General features: G+C 43.4%; 1 protein-coding gene across 1 annotated transcript in view; it reads left to right on the forward strand.

The window, feature by feature from the left end:
- Wnt2 (Wnt family member 2) overlaps window positions 1–18970 on the forward strand; it is a 40446-nt gene extending 21476 nt beyond the window's left edge. Inside the window, exons 4-5 of the mRNA XM_040728638.1 lie at window positions 2508–2772; window positions 18155–18970. Coding sequence (XP_040584572.1) covers window positions 2508–2772; window positions 18155–18384 — 495 coding nt within the window. The 3' untranslated portion in view covers window positions 18385–18970. The remainder of the gene's footprint in view (window positions 1–2507; window positions 2773–18154) is intronic.
- The last annotated feature ends 1206 nt before the right edge of the window (window positions 18971–20176 follow it).

Genomic DNA, 20176 nt, shown 5'->3' on the forward strand with positions numbered 1-20176 from the left:
TAGAAAATTCGTGTTTAGATGTCCTTTATAGATGCCCAGGTCCCCATAATGTGGAGAACCCAATTCTTTGTCTTGGCCTTGCATTACCCGTTCCTAATCCGAAGGACTGATCCCAGGTATACAGGGGCACAGTCCTGTGTATGCCTGGCAAAGCGGGGTACGCTGTGTGGAAGCCAGTGTTCCAAGCTGGAAGACAGCGATCAAGCCACCTAACCAAACAACCTAAGGCCACTGTGACGTCTTGTCTGTCATTGCTGTTCTTTTAGCTTTTGAATGCTTCTGACATATTTCCGGGCTGGTGAGTAAACCGACAGTGACTTGTGGAATGAAAATCCTCTCTGCACACCAGATTCTATCATGTCTTGGTCAGGTAGCAAGCCTGTACAAGAGGCAGGGCAAATCAGCCATGGTGAGATCACTAGGAGGAGGCAGCTGGAAACACTGTGCACATGTGAGGGACAATGCGGGGTGACTGAGACTTGAGCTCCAGGCAGCACAGTCCAGTTACCTTTCTGTCAACTACCTCCATATCTTATGCCCCACCAATCCACCAGAATCTCAAAAAGAGTGCAGAACGCTGCAGAGAAAGTCCCATTTTCAGTTTCTTAGAGACCCTAAAAATTTTGCTCAGATAGCACTTTGGAGAATATCACCAAGGGATTCACAGTCCCATTTACCTATGCCCTCCCTCCGGATACCCTCTAATTTGGAGTTTCAGACTGATTGGCAGATAGGCTCCACTGTGCTGTTGTGAACGAGGATCAAATAGAGAGAGTGGTCGATTCCCTGGGCTTCTGATCTCCTTGACATCTCTGGCTTTGAGTTGTCAATATTCACAACCCATTAGCACCAGTGTTGTATTGAGAGGTCTTTGTATATTTTTTAAGAACAACAACAACAAAAGTTAAAGAACCATGAACAAAAGATGTGAAAAAAACTTAGAGAAATCAGTGTCAGTTCTTGGAATAGGAATCCTGTGAAATAGGGAACCAGGGGAAATTTTTCACCATAAACATGCTATAGGGAGACATTTTGAAGCTCTATGTACTGTTGTTCATCTGGGTTTACTTCCGTCCATTCTACATGCATCCCTGAAGCTCAGACAAGTCATGTTGGCTCCTTGAGCCCTGACTTCTGGTCTCTAAAATGGGAAAGACTATAGCTTGAGGTTTTTCAGCAAACCTTGAACTTAATTAATTCTCTTCACTTAAATATGTTGAGGGACAATGAGGCAGGGCAGGAAAAAGTCTCTCTGAAAATGGTGCCACAAGGCAACTTATCCTAACACCAAAGCAGACATTTCCTTGGATAGTGCTGTGGTCCACCTGGCTTCCCGTCAGTCAACAGCACCCAACCCCACAGAGGTCAGCTGTCCCAGTTTCCCTTGCTTCCTAACAAGGAGCAGAGCAAGCACAGCATCATTTGGCTGGAGCTGTGGGATAACCTCTAATACAGGGTCAGTCTCAATGTAACTCGGTTTATCCCTCACTAGTTGTGTTTCTTTGGGCAAGGGCATTACTGTCTCTAAAGTTTATTCTTCCACTTCCCAAAGTTGAAACGGTAGGAGAAGACTTTTGCAACACATAAGATCATTGAGATAGAGTGTGCGCTGCAATCCCGTGTGCCCAGCCCACAGCAAGCATTCATAAATAGCCACAGTAGCTGGGTCACTGAACGATGAGTCTTAGCAATTATTGTATAAATCAGGTTTGCCTACAGGTTGAACATCTCTCACGAAAAAAATCTAAAATTGAAAGTGTTATAAAACCTGACATATTTTTTATAATGGCATGAGTATAAAATTCTCTACCTAGCTACATGAGACACAATGTGATCAAAACACAAGCAATCTAAAATACAGTATAAAATTACCTTCCGCTATGTGTCCAGAAATTACACATAAATGAATTTCCAGTTTACACTAGGATCCTGTCTCAAAGACATCTCATATTATACATGCAAATATCACCAAATTTCAAAACACTAAGGTTCAAAACACTTCCGGTTTTATCCGTTTCAGATAAAGGATGCTTCACATTCTAAGCGTATGTAGTTTTAAGCTAAAGAAGCTATTATGTATTAGAAAATATTCCATTTCCTCTGCCTTTAAATTGTTTTTGAGAGAGAGGCAGGGGGTGGGGTCATAAAGTTGCATAGGTAGGAAGGGGGCAGTATCCGGGAGGAGCTGGGAGAGGGGAAAGAACATTATCAAAATATATTGTATGAAAAAATGCTTTAAATCAAAAGCAAATAAGCTGACTATGTACCCTGCAAGACAGTAAGCTTTGGTTTCATGGATTATAGATGGGCTCACGGTTGGGGTCTCCCATTTTTTCTCTACCTAAGGCTACAGCTACCACAGTATTACCAAAGCAACCAGCAAGTGACACATGACGCCCCAGAGCCCAAGAATCCAGCCTTCTCAGCGCTCCTCCATGGCTCTGAGGTAGAGCCGGGGCCTGTGCTTAGGCCTGCCACGCTGAGCTCGCCTCTGTCTTTCCCTATAGGCTGTAAAGCGGTTCTTGAAGCAAGAATGCAAGTGTCATGGTGTGAGCGGCTCCTGTACTCTGAGGACCTGCTGGCTGGCCATGGCTGACTTCAGGAAAACAGGCGACTATCTTTGGAGGAAGTACAATGGTGCCATCCAGGTCGTCATGAACCAGGATGGCACCGGCTTCACTGTAGCCAATAAGAGATTTAAGAAGCCAACGAAAAATGACCTCGTGTATTTTGAGAATTCCCCAGACTACTGTATCAGGGACCGAGAGGCAGGTAAGTTACGAGAATTCCTCCAGTGAGCAATGTTCTGCTATCTAATTGGGCACCTATATTTTTCAGCAGGCCATTTGTATAGTTGCACATGCCTGCCTTCAGGCTCCAGGCATGTTCTTTCCAGGGTGTTCTTTCTAATCCCTATTGAAACTGCACAGAAAATTCTCCCTAGCAGCTAGATAAACAGGTGCGGATTCTGAAGAAACACAAATTAACAAGAACGTATATGGCAGAGTCAAGCAGATGGATAGAATTCTTGCCTGCACAGAATTCCAGGTAGGGGGATGTGGAAACAACATGTGATATCGCCCAGCATCTTTCCTTGATCCTGAGTTGATTAGGGGACAGTTTTGTAATACCCTCCCAAGTACATACACATCCCTCCACCGTGACTCTGAAATGGCCCTAGGACTTGGGAACTTAGCCTCTTCTGAAGTCGACCCTGCTTCATAATCCCTTCTGTTTTCAGTGTGTTTACAATTGTCAGACACTAAAAAGAATGAACCCCCATGCTTTTGACCATAGGTGGGTTGTGTAGCAGGCGTCTTCGCAAGAGGTACCTCATTAATTAAAGCCACACCCTCTTCCCTCCCAAACAACGAATTCTCTGTCTTGTGCTCCAAGAGTCATCCTTCCATCCTGGACACAGCAGCTGTCCCCACCTATCTGCTTTTATAGATATGCTCTCCCCATTGCACACCCTCAAGGTCAATAATAGGCTGCAAAGACCTCAAAGATTCTCCAGCAAAATAAGAATGGGTGAAAAGGCCTCAGTGGATGGGGGGTGATGGGAACCCACAACCTACTCTGCCTCAAGTCATTTCCTTATTGGGAAGCGATGGCATTTACTGTCAGGAAAAAAATAGCCTCCAATTTAGATTCTGAGTTTGCTTTCCATTCTGAAATAATTGCAAAAGAGTCAGTGAGGCAGTGCAGATGCAGCCAGCTGCTAAGGCTAGATGAGCTGATAGGGAGCTTCATGAGAAGCCTGGAGCCCTTTTACTGCCCTTTTGTCATTAAGTTCCTTTGGAGTTGGATGACTTAGCTGTCTGCAGCCTGTAAGCATGTTTGTACATGCAGCCTGCGAATTCTCACTGCTGTGCACCGGGACCTGATTCTATGCATTGTTGCATTCCTGTCACGTTGAGGGACTGCTACCAAGTTGTCCTACCTGCCAGGCAGCAGGCTAAATTGAACCACAGTGAAAACTGTTGCTTTGATGTGAATCAACACAGGGGACCATGCCCGTGTCTGCCCTTATCTACTTATTCGACTCTACATAGGCCATGGGCATGGAGTCACCTTAATCATTTTAGGTCCCAAGGGTAGACCCTTGTGTACTGAACACTGTCCTAAGACCATTGTGCACCTACCTGGTCTTGTTGAATCTATGAAGCATTCCTGAGACATCAGTGCACTACTGTACATTTTTACCTGGGGAAAACGGGACAAAATTATAGATGCTCCTTAGCAGTCAACACCAACAGTCCTGGATATCACTGTCCACATTGGGCAGTTAAGAAAATTGAATTCCCTGTTCCCACATCATGTATGGAGGAGATGCATGTCTGACCCTGTGCTTGGCCTGAGCCTTGAGCTTAAGAGGACACATGCGCGTCACCTATTTCCTAAGCAGGCCTGTGAAAAGACCTTAAGACCAAAACTTCACATCAGATCTCAGAAAACCTGCTGCCCAGCAGGCTTTTTTTTGTTATTTGGGTCGAAACAGTTTACATAGTGAAGGAAACATTTATGAGTATGTTCTTCCTCATTGGTATTCAGGGAGCTAAAAAAACATGCTTTCTTGTCATACAGAGAGTTTCTGAATGAACTCCTGCTTCCCTTTAAAGTTATTGGGTAAATTATTCTTACAGACCTCATTCTTCACATTTATGTTAGAATGGAATTCTGGTTATTTTGTTTGTTTTTAAGTGCGTGCGTGCGTGCGTGCGTGTGTGTGTGTGTGTGTATGGTGCATGTGAGACACCTGCCAGAGACCAGGCCAGGAATGTCGGGACCCCTGGAGCTGGAATTATAGGTGGTTGTAAGTCACCCGGCATGCATGCCAGGGGTTCAAAGTTGGGACTCCTGCAAGAGCAGTAAATGCTATTGAAAGCTGGCAGTGTGGAAGCCTGCTCATAAAATCACAGGTATTTATTCAGTGCCCACTGTATCCCAGAGCTCATCTGCATGTGCTCATCAGATCTCAGCCTCTTGTGTTATAGCAGTGGAAACTGAAGCCCTGGGACGCTAAGAACCTTGCAGGACTCTCTGTCTGTCCTCTCCATCATTTTAATCTGCCTCTAGCTGCCCTAATCACAAAAGCATACAGTTAAAGGACCGGCTTTCATAATAAGCTATATAATTTGATCTTTTATGTCCATACAGTCTTAGAAATGTTTTAACTTACCTAATTTAAAAGCAGATGAATATTTTGGTTCTTGAGTGGTGCTGATCAAATAGGAGCCATCCAGGTCTTTTTAAGCATACAGTTCCAATACAATGGATCACATTTCCACTGTGTTTACCAGATTGTTTGTGATTTTATGAACTATATAGAAATGATGCCCTTTGTAGCTGTGCCTGAGAACATGCCAAAGTCATCTGTGTAACCTGAAATGTTTCTTTTTTTAATTTTAGTTAACTGCATATGATTATTTTCATAAAAATATGATTCAGAATGTTTTATATCTCATTAGGCAAACGTCCAGCTTGTTAGAAGAATATTTTGATCATGAATATTTCAAGTATTATGCAAATAGTCACAATTGTGACTGGTTGGGGTCTTGACCATTTTCCTGTGACTGACTCATCTTCAGATGAGGGTCTTCCTGACTGGGATAAACTTCTGTGGTGTGTGCTCTGCTAAACTGGTCTACAACACACTGAAAGTTTCTGGGTACAAGATTGTTCCAGGGCAGCCCCTAGACTCTTTGGGGAGAGAGAGGTGTGAAATATCATTCTGAGCCACAAGAGAATTGAGGCTTCCTGCATCTGAATCACAGTGGGTACAGGATTTTTCCCATTGGTGAGAATAAGGTGTAGGTCTTTCAGTCTACATGAGGGAAGCTGCCAGTGTGAGTCTGTAACAGAATGACATACTGTATGGAATAATCTTACCTTAGGAAGGGACTGCCTTCTGGAAAATAGAACTCTTGTGTGTTTAAAATGGGTTATCATTAAAACAGATTTTGTTTTATTAAAAAAACGTGCTAGATAAGCTCCAAGATAGACCAAAACTTTGTAGTAATGTTTAAATCAACACACACACATTGCTCTTCTTTCTTAACGGTTTTGTTTATTAAAATTCATACTCATGCCTCCTAGATTTCACCTTCTTTCCCTGAATGTCTAAAGTAATGAACACTTAATTTTCAATTTACTGGCACCTTCTCCTGCAGAGCATTAGAAGGTTGAGAGTGGCCCTCGGGTGGGTTATTGGTGTGTGTGGGGTGTTTGAACTAATTGACTATGCTCTTCCTGTTCCCTGCGGCATCTTGTTCCGGGGTGCGATGGGGTGTTCTGCAGTGGTGTTTATGCAGTGGATATATCTACAGGCCACTTCTCCATAGTGGGGGCCTCCTCGGAGACATTAACGTTTGGAAAATCAGTGACTTGGTAGTCCATAGCCCTGGTTTACTCCTACTATCAGAGAAGAGGAATTCCAAGGACACTTTGTTCTTAGAATCTCTGGTCCTTAGAGAGGATGAAAAGTGTTCTTTGAAGAGCTCCGAATAGATATTACTCAAAAAAATGTATCCTGCCCTGGCTCTTGTGGATAAAGTGTTCTTTTTGACATGTAGACCCATCTCCAGAAGCTCTGCTACAAGCAGTTTGTTTAAATGGTTTCATCCAGTAAGACTTCTGCTGGAATTAGTTTGACATGTTGCTTGTCAAGTCACTCCTCCAAGGAAACTGACACAGTGACACCAGGATGAGTGAATGCGATGAGACTTGGGGGTTGAATGTTTCAGGTGAGTACAGACCTCAGTACGGATGCTGGGAGCACAGCGGAGTTCCTGATAGGTCAGTCTCTTCTACATCCCTTACACGTATAAACCCTAACTCTTGGCACAGTACCCTCATTTTCAAGTCAAGAAAATGGAATCCCAGAGTTTTGTAATTTGTCCAAGATTTCGTGGACTGGAACTAGTTAACAAAATAAAAGGAGCAGATAAAATTCAGAACAAAAATACACACTTTTCTCACTATACTACTTCCCTCCAAACAGGATCCTTAGAAAGTGGGGGGGGGGTCTTCTGTAATAAAGATTCAGTATGAAGACATGGGACTTTAATGGGGGTGCCCACAAAACTGGGAGCTCAAAACTGACCAGAATTAAAAAGTCACATCTAGATTCTGCTAAAGCCCCTTTCAATTAGAAGCTCTCCAAGACCTTTTCCTGTCCTTTTTATTTTCTCTTGTTTAGCATGCATGTGTGAATGTGTACATTCCTGTGTGTGCACGTGTAGAAGCCAGAGGGGGCATTGTCTTCCTCTATCATTCTCTGACTTATCCCCATTAGGCAGCATCTCTTACTGAACCTAATTCTTGCCATTTTGGCTAGACTGTCTGGCCAGAAGCTTCCCAGGACCCACCCATCTCTGCCTCTCAACACTGGGGTTACAGGCATGCACAGGCTGTGCCTGGTTTTTATCTGAGTGCTGGGGATTTGAACTCAGCTTCTCATGCACTGAGCCATCCCCCTAGCCCACCATTTCAAATTTTTAAGGGAATCTCTTATTTTTCCTAATAAACAGGAGGGAAAAAAAAACTTGAAGAAGAAATTGTGGAAACAATAGCCAAACATGACCACTTATTCTTTAGCTGAAGAAGGCAAGTGTTTTCTGTTGATCAACTATAAATACCTCATCTGCAGCACAGATTTGCAGAGCACAGGGAACTGTGTGAGGTTGGGTATGTAATATTTTACAGGCCAAATAGGAGGCCACATCTTAGAGAGGGACTTTCTGGGATGAGCACTCCAGTGACTCTGGAGTTATCTAGTCTGGTGATTGCCCCCAGGCATCTGTAAATCAAAGCAACCCTTCAGTTAGAGATAGGTACATCTGTAAGGAAGGAATGTTGCCCTCCCCTGCAGGGGAGGTGTCTGCACCTAATCACAGACCACTTTCACCGGGTATGATGTAAAACCCTGACCCAGGCTAGAGGTCATCCTGAGGTCTCCTCTCTAACCAGAGGAAACAAGCAAGCCTCCACCTCTTCTCCAGTCAAGTTCAAAAACAAACGGAACTCTTGTGTAACATGTTGCCCACTGGAAATCCAAAGTCTGACCTGTAGCTATTCCTGGTGTCGGTATTTGTGCATTCTTACATAAACTATTTAGCAAAGTGTCCCTTGGAACCCATGGCAACCCAGTTCCTAAAAACACAGTGTATAGAGACTGACATTCTGGATAAATCTTGTGTTGCAGCCTGGATTGCAGACACTCATGAACACTGACTATATCCTGGGATAAGACTGAAAATAAGGAAATAAGATTTTTAATCAATGGATAAACTCTACTTAAATATTAATATGAAATATTAATATGTGTAACTAATACCAGGACATTCTAAGTCCTTCATTTCTTTGCTGAACAAATATGGAGATTGTTCTATATGCCAGACACATAAACCCTAGCAGTACAAAGACAAGCAAGACAGAGTTGGTTAAGCAGTACAAGACAAGCAAGACAGAGTTGGTTAGTCTTTGCCCTCAAGGCTTCACCTACCATGTGTTCTTTATAGGTAGCCCAGCAGCAGTCAGGCAACATTACAGTTTCGGTGATAGGGAGCCTTCAGTCTGAGACAGGTGAGAAAGGTGTCTTAGGTCCTGTTCCTTGCTCCATTACTCTGGACAAGGATTTCCTGTATATTCATTACTCTGTCAACAAAAGAAGTCACTCATCTCCTTATAGTCTGAAACTTACATAAATTAATGGGTTAATAGCTAAAGGGTGCAGGGAGAGCCAAACCACGACTGTATGGAGAATGCTTTGGTGGAGCTACTAAACAATCATTTACACAGAAAATAATGAATGCTGCACAATTAATAGTAATTACAATCTAGTAAACTACCATTTAAAATTTGTAAGTGATATATGTAGGGGGAAACTTAGGACTCCGCCATTAGCCACATGGCGCTCTAAAGACACATCCAGATGTGGTAACGAAAGGGCAGAACTGCACTGCTAGCCACACCCACTTTGGGTATGACTAGAGACAGGGTAGGGGAACTACGCCACTAGCCAGGCCCACTTTTGGGCATGGCTAGGGGGCGTGCACAGAGGAAGGAATAAAGACTGAACAGCAGAGCGCTTGCTCTCTTTGGCTTCCAGTTCGGTGGTGGAAAAATACTCGACTCATCTGGGTTGCTCGTTTTTCTCTTGTGAGTAATTTCTACAATAAACAGTTACCTATACCCTCAACAAGTGTGCCATTTATCGTTGCAGCATTAGATATATAATATGCATATTAACCTTTCCAACCTCAAGACACTCAGTTGTCTTGACTTGTACACGACTGAGTCTGCTAATCCCTGTCCTGTCCTAACCCATCTCAGTGACTACTTCATTCCCTTCTACTTTCAGTTTTGTGGACTTCTTTTTCAGAGTTTCTTCAGGACTCTCATTTCTCTTCCCATCCTTTCTGATCTTCTCCATTCTTCCAGCTTTAAATATCTCTATCTATACTTTTGTTCTCTTGCTTTATCCTGAATTTAATTCCCCTAATAGACTAGTTTAGATTTCTCATAGTATACAGACTGGCTTCATTCAAGGTTAAACTCCTGATTTGTCCCACTCTCCAAACTTGTTTTCCTCTGAGGAAAAATGGATCTATCATCTTCTGTGGTGGCCAAGCCATCAACAGGCATGCCAACTGTAAAGCTCCCTTCTCTTTTGCCTGTATCAACGACATCAGGACCTTGGGAATGTATCAAGGACCCTTCTTCTTCTCCATGTTCATTGTCATCCCAGAGGCCCAAGTAGAACTCAGTTTCTCCATTTATAGAATGTGCCAGTGTTTAATTGTTAGTTACCTCTCTGTCCCACTGGGCTTCACTGGGACTCCAATGTACCTGAATACCCAGTATATGGATGTGGTGAATTGAGTTAATAATGTTCATCCATTAGCTGAATTATGTAGCTTTACAGCTTAAAGGTACCTTGGTTTTCTTGAAGAAAATTAGAAAGTGTGTTTTTTGTTTGTTTTATAACTGATTATAGTGTCCAACCTTGAGTGTTAACAAGAACTTTTCCATTGGTAGGCATTTATCAAGATTCATGATTATGTTATGTTGCTTGTTGGCCCTTTCGCTGGATGAGACTAACGATGTCAAATGAACACAACCCTGACTTTCCACTGCCCCATATATTCAGTTCTTACACTCATCATTTACTGCTGTTAGCGTGACCACGGATTTATTACTCCATCTGATTTCATTGTTAGTGAAAGAAAAGTGTTTTTATATCCAATGCAATTTATTAAACATACTTATATTTATACATGGATCTGAATATATACAATTTATATATAATCTACAAATGTTATCTTTCAAAATATAAATTTAGGGTATGCAAAAATGCTAAACTGACACTGGCAATCAAATGAACGTAACTCCTGGTAAACACATTTTAAAAGTCATTTTGTATATCCAATCCTTTGACATTATTTGAATGACTAACAAATTAATCATGAAATCGGTGAGTGGTTTTTTTGGGAGGGATAACAGAGCTCATTTCTAATTGCTATATTCATGGTTACAGACAAGGAGATTTTTCAAAGTATGTTAATGAATTTGAATATTTATTTTTAGCTTTCCCACTGAAATCACTTTATAATGGACTATTCTTTCTTCCACCTTATGAGAACTCCACATTATCAGAGAGCATTGTGGGACAGGCATCCCAGAAGCTACAAGTTGTTCTCTACTACTATTTACACTGATCAGGTAGCCATGGAGAAATTACTTCTGTCTCTCTTAATATCTGATTCATCTTGTAATTTCTATGGTTCTTGTGACTTGAGAACAAAATAAATTGTTAATTTTTACTCTGTTTGTAGTACAGATCCTCAACTTGCTGCCATAGATTCAAATTATCAATATGAACTTCTACCATTTCAATATAAGTCATGTTTTGATATGATAGCACACATGTATAATCTCACCACTCTCTTGGAGAGTTCAAAGTCAGCCTGCACTACATATAAGACCATATCATCATCAATAATAATAATAATAACCTTAACTAAATGCATACAGTTAAAAATGAGAATGTGCCATATTTCTTACAAGGACTCTCTGTACTATTTGAAAACATTTAAAGAGGGGTATGTTTAACTGCTGGGCTCCCACTGTGCCTGCAAACTGGCAAACAACTTCCACGAAAACTGTGCCTTTACCAGACAATCAGAAAGCTGTTCTTAGTGTTTAAGAAATTGTTCTTAATTTTATATTTAGCAAACAGGCAAAATGTATTGGTACCTGAGCACTATTCAATGTGTAAAAGAAAAAATGAGACCCACCCTCTATCCCAAGGAAGGACTCAATTTCAGGAAGTGTACAGAGGCCTTCGGTAGGTCAGTGGAACTTGTACAGACAGGGCATATGCCATGGAAGACGTTAACGCAGGCTGAATCTTGAAAAGGTGAGGAGTTCCCTTGGGATGAAGGGAGAAGCAAGCTTATAGATGGCAGGGAATCTACATGGCTATAGGGAATGCCAGAAAATCACTTTGTTCACTGGGGAGTAGATAGCCTATTTGGAGAGTATGCTGGCTGGGAGTTCAGGGAACAGGCTGTGGAGTAGGGGTGGGAAGAGGGAGATCAGGAAATAACTTTGACCAGGCTAGATAGACCAGGTATGGAAAGTATGAGTGTGGCCATAACAATGTTAATTCCATTGTAGGATTTACTAGCTTAACAGGACATGGCTTTCCTGTGCCAGTCAAGTTTTTTTTTAAACTAGAAAGATGAATAAGAACAAGTAAAATCATCTGAACTAAGTACGGACGTTGCCTTTACTAAGCAGCATTAGCTTTGCAATACTTCATGCGAAGAAGGGGGACGGCCTGCCAGTAGATGAATGTGCAGTCTCTAACATTTGCTCTGCAACATTCTTTTGTTCCCTCAATAAATCTGTGTCATTAATGACAACGTGTAAGTCAAGCAGAGGAGAAACAGCCTATTGGATGACAGGCTTAAGTGAATCTTGCTGTATGCCCTAATGGTCAACATATGGGCCTCTGTTGGCCTGAGTGGCAGGAATTTCTGGAGATAGGGGCAATGAGGGAGAGAGGGAGGGAGGGAGGGAGGGAGGAGAGAGAGAGAGAGAGAGAGAGAGAGAGAGAGAGAGAGAGAGAGAGAGAGAGAGAGAGAGAGAGAGAGAGAGAGAGAGAGCCCACCCTTCCTCCAGGTTCCAGAGGTATGGGTCTGGGAACTATTAGCCAAAGCCCTCTGTCCCTCCTCTGCTGTCAGGAAGACACATGTTGGTGGAGACAGAAATGTTTTTACACTGGGAACCCTGACTCCATTATTAATTTTATAGCTCTTGGGATGGGATGCTTGACTCTGTAAGTTCCCTTGATATTGCCCCACCAAATATGATATGTGGTCCAAAACACATGTGATTTAGAAACTTCTATTCTTTTTCCCATGCATACGTGAGCTCTTATTGTGAGTTGGGATGAGGACATCGTAACACGGGGAGGAAAAAAGGTGCACTTAGCCAGAAGTAGCACCCTCTGCCTTCTCCTTACATAGGCCGTCCCCGTCTGCAGAGACTGTCTACTTAGGGATGGTCACAGAGTTTGGGTCGCCCGATTGTGGGGTAAAGATGACAGGGAGGCAGGAGTCTGAACCCACAGTTCTCTATGTCAGGGGACCGAGCTCTGTCACCAGGCTGGCAACACATCTGGACATACTTTGCAATCAAAGCAAAGGAACATGTGAAGTACAGAAATCAAAGCATAACAAGAGAACGTTATAAAGCAGAGTGACTTTTAAAATAAGTGTGCAAATTTTTTAAAAAAAGAAAAGAGCACCCAAATACATGTTTGTCCCTAGAAGATGACAGTTTGGGAGGTCTGACTGAGAGGACCATTAGCTGAAGCTATTTTTCAAATGTCTAGTTGGTATTTTGTAACTACCATCTATGCTGACTGACAGCCTGAGTTTGGAGCTACAGAACCCATATAAAGTCACACACAATCGTGAGTGTATCTGTTACCCTCCTGGAAGCTCATGGTCTATGAGAGCCTGTTTCAAACAAGGTAGAAGGAAAGGCCCAATACCCAAGGTTGTCCTCTGATCTTTCTACATACACTTTTACACACATACCCAGATGCCGTGCACGCATAGCACATATATTTGGGAGGCAGTGGTGAGTGGCATGTTCACATTACTTCTGCCTGAATGAGGAACTAATACACTTCATGTCCTGCTTTTGTTTCACACACCAAAGCTACCTTTTGTCATTCTCTTTGACACTAGGGATTGCCGTCATGCTAGCCAAGTACTCTACCTGTGAGCCGTATCCTCAACCCTCTTTTGTTTTCAGTTTACTTTCTTGTTTGTTTGTTGTTGGTTTTTGTTTACTTTGTAAATTATTTTCACAATTTACTAAGTTGCTCAGATGGGCCTTGAACCCACACTCTGTAGCCCACTCTGTGACTAAATTCATTCTATTCCAGTCTCCCAAGTAGCTGGATTATCGGCCAGGACCACCAGGTCTGGCTCTGAAACCACTTTTATAGGAGGGTTTTCTAATGTCCACTGTCCTCTCTTGCCTTTCCTCCCTGAGTTTAGGTGGTGTTTAACTCAATTGACAAAGAACCCTTGGGTTCAGAGGGAGTCCAGTCCAGATTTCTGCATTTGGGAAACAAAATCTATCATGACAATTCCCTGGTGCTAAGTGAAACTATTGTCTTGGATATCCTTAGGCTTCAGGTCACTGGGAAAGACCACCACATTAGAAACCAATAGCCTGATTTGGGGAATAAAACTCTTCACCTCCCCATACTAGCCCTACCTTTACAACCCGTAATTACAGCAAACTCAATATGCTAACAACTAAACTCATCTTTACTAAGTCTGCCACTCCCAGGCATTTCTCACATCGGGGACCAACATGACTGCTTAGACCCAACCCTGGAAGCCCTGCTTAACTCTTCTATTCCTTTCCCATCCACCCATCAGTCACCAGCTACTGGTCCTGCATCTTCAACTATCTTCTCTATTCCTCACCATCAGTGTCTTAATCTAGGCCATCTTCTGCCTGACTCACAGTTCTGTTTGGGTCTCTAACTTATCTCCTTTCCCTACTTTAGCTTGCTTCAGTATATTCAGCCCCAGCACATTGCTTTGCCTCCTCAAACACAAATTAAACACATGTTGCTCTGTACATGAAAACCATGAACAGAAATCTGTTGCTGAGGCCGGGCGTTGGTGGCACATGTCTTTAATCCCAGCACTGGGGAGGCAGAGGCAGGAGGATCTCTGTGAGTTCGAGGCCAGCCTGGTCTACAAGAGTGAGTTCCAAAGCCATACAGAGAAACCCTGTCTCGAAAAACCAAAAAAAAAGAAAAGAAAAGAAAAGAAAAAAAGAAATCTGTTGCTGGCACAATAATGTGTAATCCCCCTTCCCTATTACCTAAAGCCATTAACAATGTGACTTCTACTCACATCTCCAGTCTCTACCCTTTGAACACTGAATCCCAGCCATGTAGAGTGCCTTTTTGCTCCTCACATAGAGCTTCTGGCCATGTAGCCTCCTCCTCTTTGTTTCTCCCTCTATCATATTCTTCTTACTAAGATACATAACACATGTGGAAAAGTTCAAATAACACTACCTGCATTTGCTATAGCCATAATACAGCAAATTTCCTCAATTAAGCACATCTATATACCGTGTGCCCACATCATGACCTTAAAGAATCTCAGTATGCTAGAGGCTCCCTCATATTCTTTGTCCCTACCCGTACAAAAAATCACTACCCCAACTTCAAATATTCATGGCTAGTTTATCCCAATTCTACACTTTGTCTAAAGGAAAACTAGCTCGAAGTGAAAGCCTGTGTCAGCCTTTTCTGTTGATGTGTAACGATTCACCCAAACACTTATGGCCTGGAATGACCTGGAGGTCCTAGCTTCATCCATCTCTGTCCCCACAGCTGTCTTTTAAGTCGACTTCGCCATCATGCTCCTTGAGGACTTGGACTGTCTTTTACACAGCCTTTCCTCCCTCCATCCTCCACCCCCAGTCCATAGCATCATCCCAATCACATGCTTCTCTTCTCACTGTGAAGCCAAATGAACATGTTTTGGTCATTTCCTACTTGACCCCTCCACCTCCAACCCCAGACTTGAATAGATTGCCAAATTCTAGTGGCTCACCCTCTGAGGCTTCTCATGCCGTGTCCTTTTGCCTCCCCTCATGGCCTCTTGCCTGGACTCTTCCGAGAGCTCACATTTGGCCTCCCTGCTCCCAGTCATTCTAACAGACTTGGGTATGTTTTTCCTGGATTCAAATCTACACTAGTTTTACACCCATTATGATAAAAACCAAGGCTCTGCCCAAGCAAGGTGCCCTTTAACCTGTTGCTGCCATCTTCTTTTCTATGCTTAGTACAGAATACACGCCCTGCTCCTCAGCCATACTAAATCTGCTCTCCTGTGCAGCTGTCTGAAGCATTTCTGCCAGAAGCTTCTTGTGTCTAGAAATGCCCGTCACTCCATCCTTTCCCTAAGCATCAACCCATCCTTTACATTCTCTCTCTAATGCCACCTTCTGGTTCAAACCATGTAGCTGAGGACTCTTTCCCAGTCCTGTATCCTGCTACTAAAACCCATATTAAGAAGTCTCATTGTGACAATGATGTAAGTGCCTCAGGACAGCATCCTCACTTTGTTCTCTGATAACCCCCAGAGCCTACCACATCGTAGGTCTCAGTAAACACTTGCTAAATAAACGGATGCTTCACCTTGTGGAGCACTTATTATGACAGACACTTCCATGTATAAAGTCCTTCCTCCCTGAAGCCCAGTGAAGAAGGAGCTGGTTTCGTGGAAGAGAGGAAAAGGAAGCCTGTGTACGTACGTTTAAGTACTTCATCACAACAGTACAGTTGCCACATGGCAACACTACAAGAAAACCCCTTATTTGCACACCCTAAAGATCTTGGCTTTACAGTCTGAGCTTTGGCCGCCATGATACCCTGAATAGGATTCTACTGTGGTTTCCAGTAGGTTGCTAACAGATGAAGTCATGATGTGGAGGTTGGGGTAGTACCTCTCCACACACTGATCTCTCCATTGCTGATGACAGGAGCTGGCTCGTGCTTATTTTAGTTCTTCCCTGCCTCCCAAAGCCCAAGCAGCCAACACAGCATCTTATACATGTTTATGTCAACGAAAAATGTTTATCAAATGAAACAACGGGTGTGATGTTCAAAGCCAGCTTTTGGCAGTGAACGCTTTTTGCACAATTGGTGATTTTTGAGGAGACTTTTCTGATGGTCATCCTAATCCAGGCCCAGCTGCTGTCTCTGCTAAACCTGGCCTTCTTCAGCATGATGCAGGCTCAGGGCCATCCCTGGCTGACCCACCCTCCACCCCGGCCCGGCCCTCTGCCATCCTTCCTGTCCTCAGGAAGCTCCTCTGTCTGTCTTCCTGCTCCCAGTAGCTGATCACGCACAGCAAGGCTGGCCCACCCTCTCCTTTTCTTGACCTCACACCCTGCTTGAACCCTGCCGTTTCCCTGGTCATTCTGCACAGGCAGAACAACATGACACTCATGCAGATAATTTTCACACTGCGAAGACAGCAATAAACAGAGTCACGAGGTGTAAGTGGGAAAAAAAGTTAAATCCTTATTTTTCTTCTGTAGGTTTGTCAGTTATTTAGCGTTGTTGGTTATAATAGAAATAGGAGCAGTTAAGCTCAAAGGGACAGTTAGTAGAAGGATAAAGAGCTTTTCCGCTGGGTTTGTAGCTCAGTAGCAGAGTGCTTGCCTAATATATGTCAGACACGGTGTTCAAACTGTATTATAGGAGAAAATGCATCTCAATAACCTCCAAGGTTGGTGTGTGGCCAGAACCCCAGAAGAGATGAGAGAAGAACCCAACAATAGTCCAGCTTGAGCAGGACTCCTTTGCCTGGCTCTACCTGCCCTTCCCTGGCTCTGTACATTTGCTTTATCCATGTATCTCTGTGACCCTGGACTGGAGACTCTGACTTTATGCATGGCAACCACCTCCTGGGAACTCTACCTTATTGGCCCAGGATGAGTCAGGTGCCTACCTGTGGTCCAGTGAGGATGGTGATATTATACATCATGGCTGCCAACAGCTCATCTTGGTAGGAAAGACTGATGTAGAAAGGGTCATTGCAAGCTGAGAAAACTCTGCAAAATCGTCCACTATACTTGATTGTACACCAAGAATGTAGACATGATGGGGTGGATAAAGTTGTAAAAGACCTGTGTCTGTTTCCCTGGGGATAGAGTAAGTTCAAATGCTTTGTATATTTGAAATTCTTATATCTTTGTTTGAGATAGGGTATCACTATGTCCTAGTCTGCCCTGGAACTCCATATATAGACCCAATTGACTATGAATTTTGCAGTGGTTGCTGGAATTACAGGGGTGAGACATACAACACCCAACTCTAGCTTTGAAATTCCTTGTAAAGAAACAGATGCATAAATACAGACTGCCACTTAGCAATTAGAACATTGGTTAACTAGGATGGCATTAATACACTAATCCTTCCTGTGGTCTCCTAAACTGCAAGAGAGAAAAGGAGAATGATGAACAAGGCCAGGATATGCCCTCTCTCCTCAATGCCTGATACAAATGAGATGCCCTCTGCCGATCAACTACTGCTTAGGCCTACCAAGCCAGTGTAGGCAGGTCTAGGGAAATAGACTCCTCCCCTTTCCAAGATTCAATACCCCCTCCACTCAGAGAAAGCTGGCACTGACCACAGCTTCCTTTTCATGAATTGAAGTTGGAAGAGGAAGAATTGGGAGAAAATCTTGTTTCTCTCTTATCTAGCCCTGTCCACCCAATGGCCCTTCATTTTAAGCCTGGGTAAGGGTGACATGGAGAGTCAATCCGATTGAAAGGAGGAACTCCAGATTCAGCTGGCCAAAAAGAAATTCAAAGTTCTTAGTCCACACTTCCTAACTTTTGCCCTTGGAACACCTCTCAGCTGCATAGAGGGACAACTCAAGGGCCCATAGGACACAGATTCAGCAAGCTATGAGGAGGTTGGGCTAGGCTCTATTCCTAAGGATGAACCTCGTGACCCTTCTGTCCAGACTATTGTAATCCACCCAAACATTTTCAGTGATGTCTTTCTGGCTTGTTTTTTTTTTTTTAGGCTCTCTGGGTACAGCAGGCCGTGTGTGCAACCTGACTTCCCGAGGCATGGACAGCTGTGAAGTCATGTGTTGCGGGAGAGGCTATGACACGTCGCATGTCACCCGGATGACCAAATGTGAGTGTAAATTCCACTGGTGCTGTGCTGTTCGCTGTCAGGACTGCCTGGAGGCCCTGGATGTGCACACGTGCAAGGCCCCCAAGAGTGCCGACTGGACGACCCCTACATGACCCCGGCAGAGGTCATCATCTCCCTTCCTTCCGTCAAGGACTCCATTGCATCTGCCAGGACACTGGACCTCTGGGTTGTCTTCAGGGGAGCTATTTCTTAAGGCATGTGCCCTTTATCTCCACAGAAGGCCCTTTTCTGTCTCTGGGAGCCCCAGGACTAGGGACCACATGCTGCATATAAGTATACCCTATTCTATCTATCTTGGGCATTCTGAGATCACCTCTCTTCCTGCTGATTTCTTTTTGGAAATGGCATGACGGGCTGTTAGAGGAGGAGGGTCATGGGCCCCCACCACTGTCACCTAGACATTTCCTCTTCCCTCTTTGGCCATGGGGAGAAACAACATCACATAGTAGAGGAACTTTCCCTGTGTCTTCCCATAGATTCTAACAGTTAAGAAAGCCAATGCTTCCCTCTGGGGGTGGGAGTTGGGTAGAAAGCAGAATCATTGGATCCAAATTTACTTGTATTTTTGAAAAAGACCAAGCAAGGGCTCCATCTAAGTGATAACTGGATAACTGTTGCTACCATCCTTGATGATTGCCTGGGGAAGGATGGGTTTCAATAAACATCAGGTTGAAAACACGTGTTTTCAAAGAATTTATTAAATGCTAACCTCTGCTCTAAGAAGGTGAGAATGTTTACCCTTTGAGGCAGGGTTAGTTTGAACTTTCCTGTCAGCCAATACTTGGCACAAAGTGCTGCTCCTCACTGTCCCTTCAATTTAAGGACTCTTAAGAGAAGAGACTTCTCACTATGCTCTGAAGAGAATGTGAATGGGGATGGATGGTCTGGCAGTGTTCTTTAGCCATGGGGTAAATATGGTGAAAGATATAATAATACTAATAATGAAGTGAATGGAATATCAGAGATGAGCTTGTACCGCTTAAGGAAAAGAAAGCAACAGAATCCCAACGTGGCCGTGTGCACATGGGGTTCTTGGCTAAGACAACCTTGTGGATGCAAACTTTGAGAAAGGTGATGCTGACAGAAAGGCCTGCAGAGCCTAGGACCCCCTTCTCCCATACTCAGATGCCCAGCAGAGCTATTGAAGAGGTTGGGTTAGGACCCACTAACTTTAAGCCCTGACACTTTTAATCACGTTTGTTTGATATTTAGAAGATGATGTAATGGTACAGCCTAGAGAAAATAGCACATAGCCTCAAGTTTAAAGTTGGTAACACTACTTACATTGCAAGCACTTTGTAAGTTGAAGAATATATTTAAGTAGCCCGGCTGTAGTTATGGGAATATCAATTTGGAAGTGATGATTGACTTCTGCCAGGAGATGACATTCAGAGAAAATCGAGAGGCTGCCTGCTACATTTTTTATGTTCGATGAATAAAAGATGGACTTGATAAGGCTGCTACTCATCATGCTGTACAGCTTGGCTCTGTTCTATAGACTTCTTTATAGAGATATATTAACTAACGGGATGTCTCATGGTATACATCCAGCGCCAAATTGCTGCTTGCTCATTGCTTCATACTTTGGCTTTCATCTTTCCACCTGTGTCTAGGTCATTCAGCCTGAGACTCATGGGAAGCAAACTGTGGGTCCTTTGTTAAAGCTGGTATTAGCCTTCTTAAAAATGACTTAACTCCAGTACTACCCTTCCCTCATCCGTTTCTCCCCTCCCTTTCTGATTGGGGTCAAGCCAGGTCTTGGCCTTTACAGGCAAGTGTTCTACCCCTGACCATATCTACATCCTTCCTCTTTGTATTCCATGTACACAGTAAGTAGGAACAATGGAGCAGGAGAGGGGCAACTCAAGGCTTAGCATGGGGAAG

This window comes from Mesocricetus auratus, unplaced genomic scaffold (genome assembly GCF_017639785.1).
Source record: "Mesocricetus auratus isolate SY011 unplaced genomic scaffold, BCM_Maur_2.0 Super-Scaffold_100019, whole genome shotgun sequence".
Taxonomy (NCBI): domain Eukaryota; kingdom Metazoa; phylum Chordata; class Mammalia; order Rodentia; family Cricetidae; genus Mesocricetus; species Mesocricetus auratus.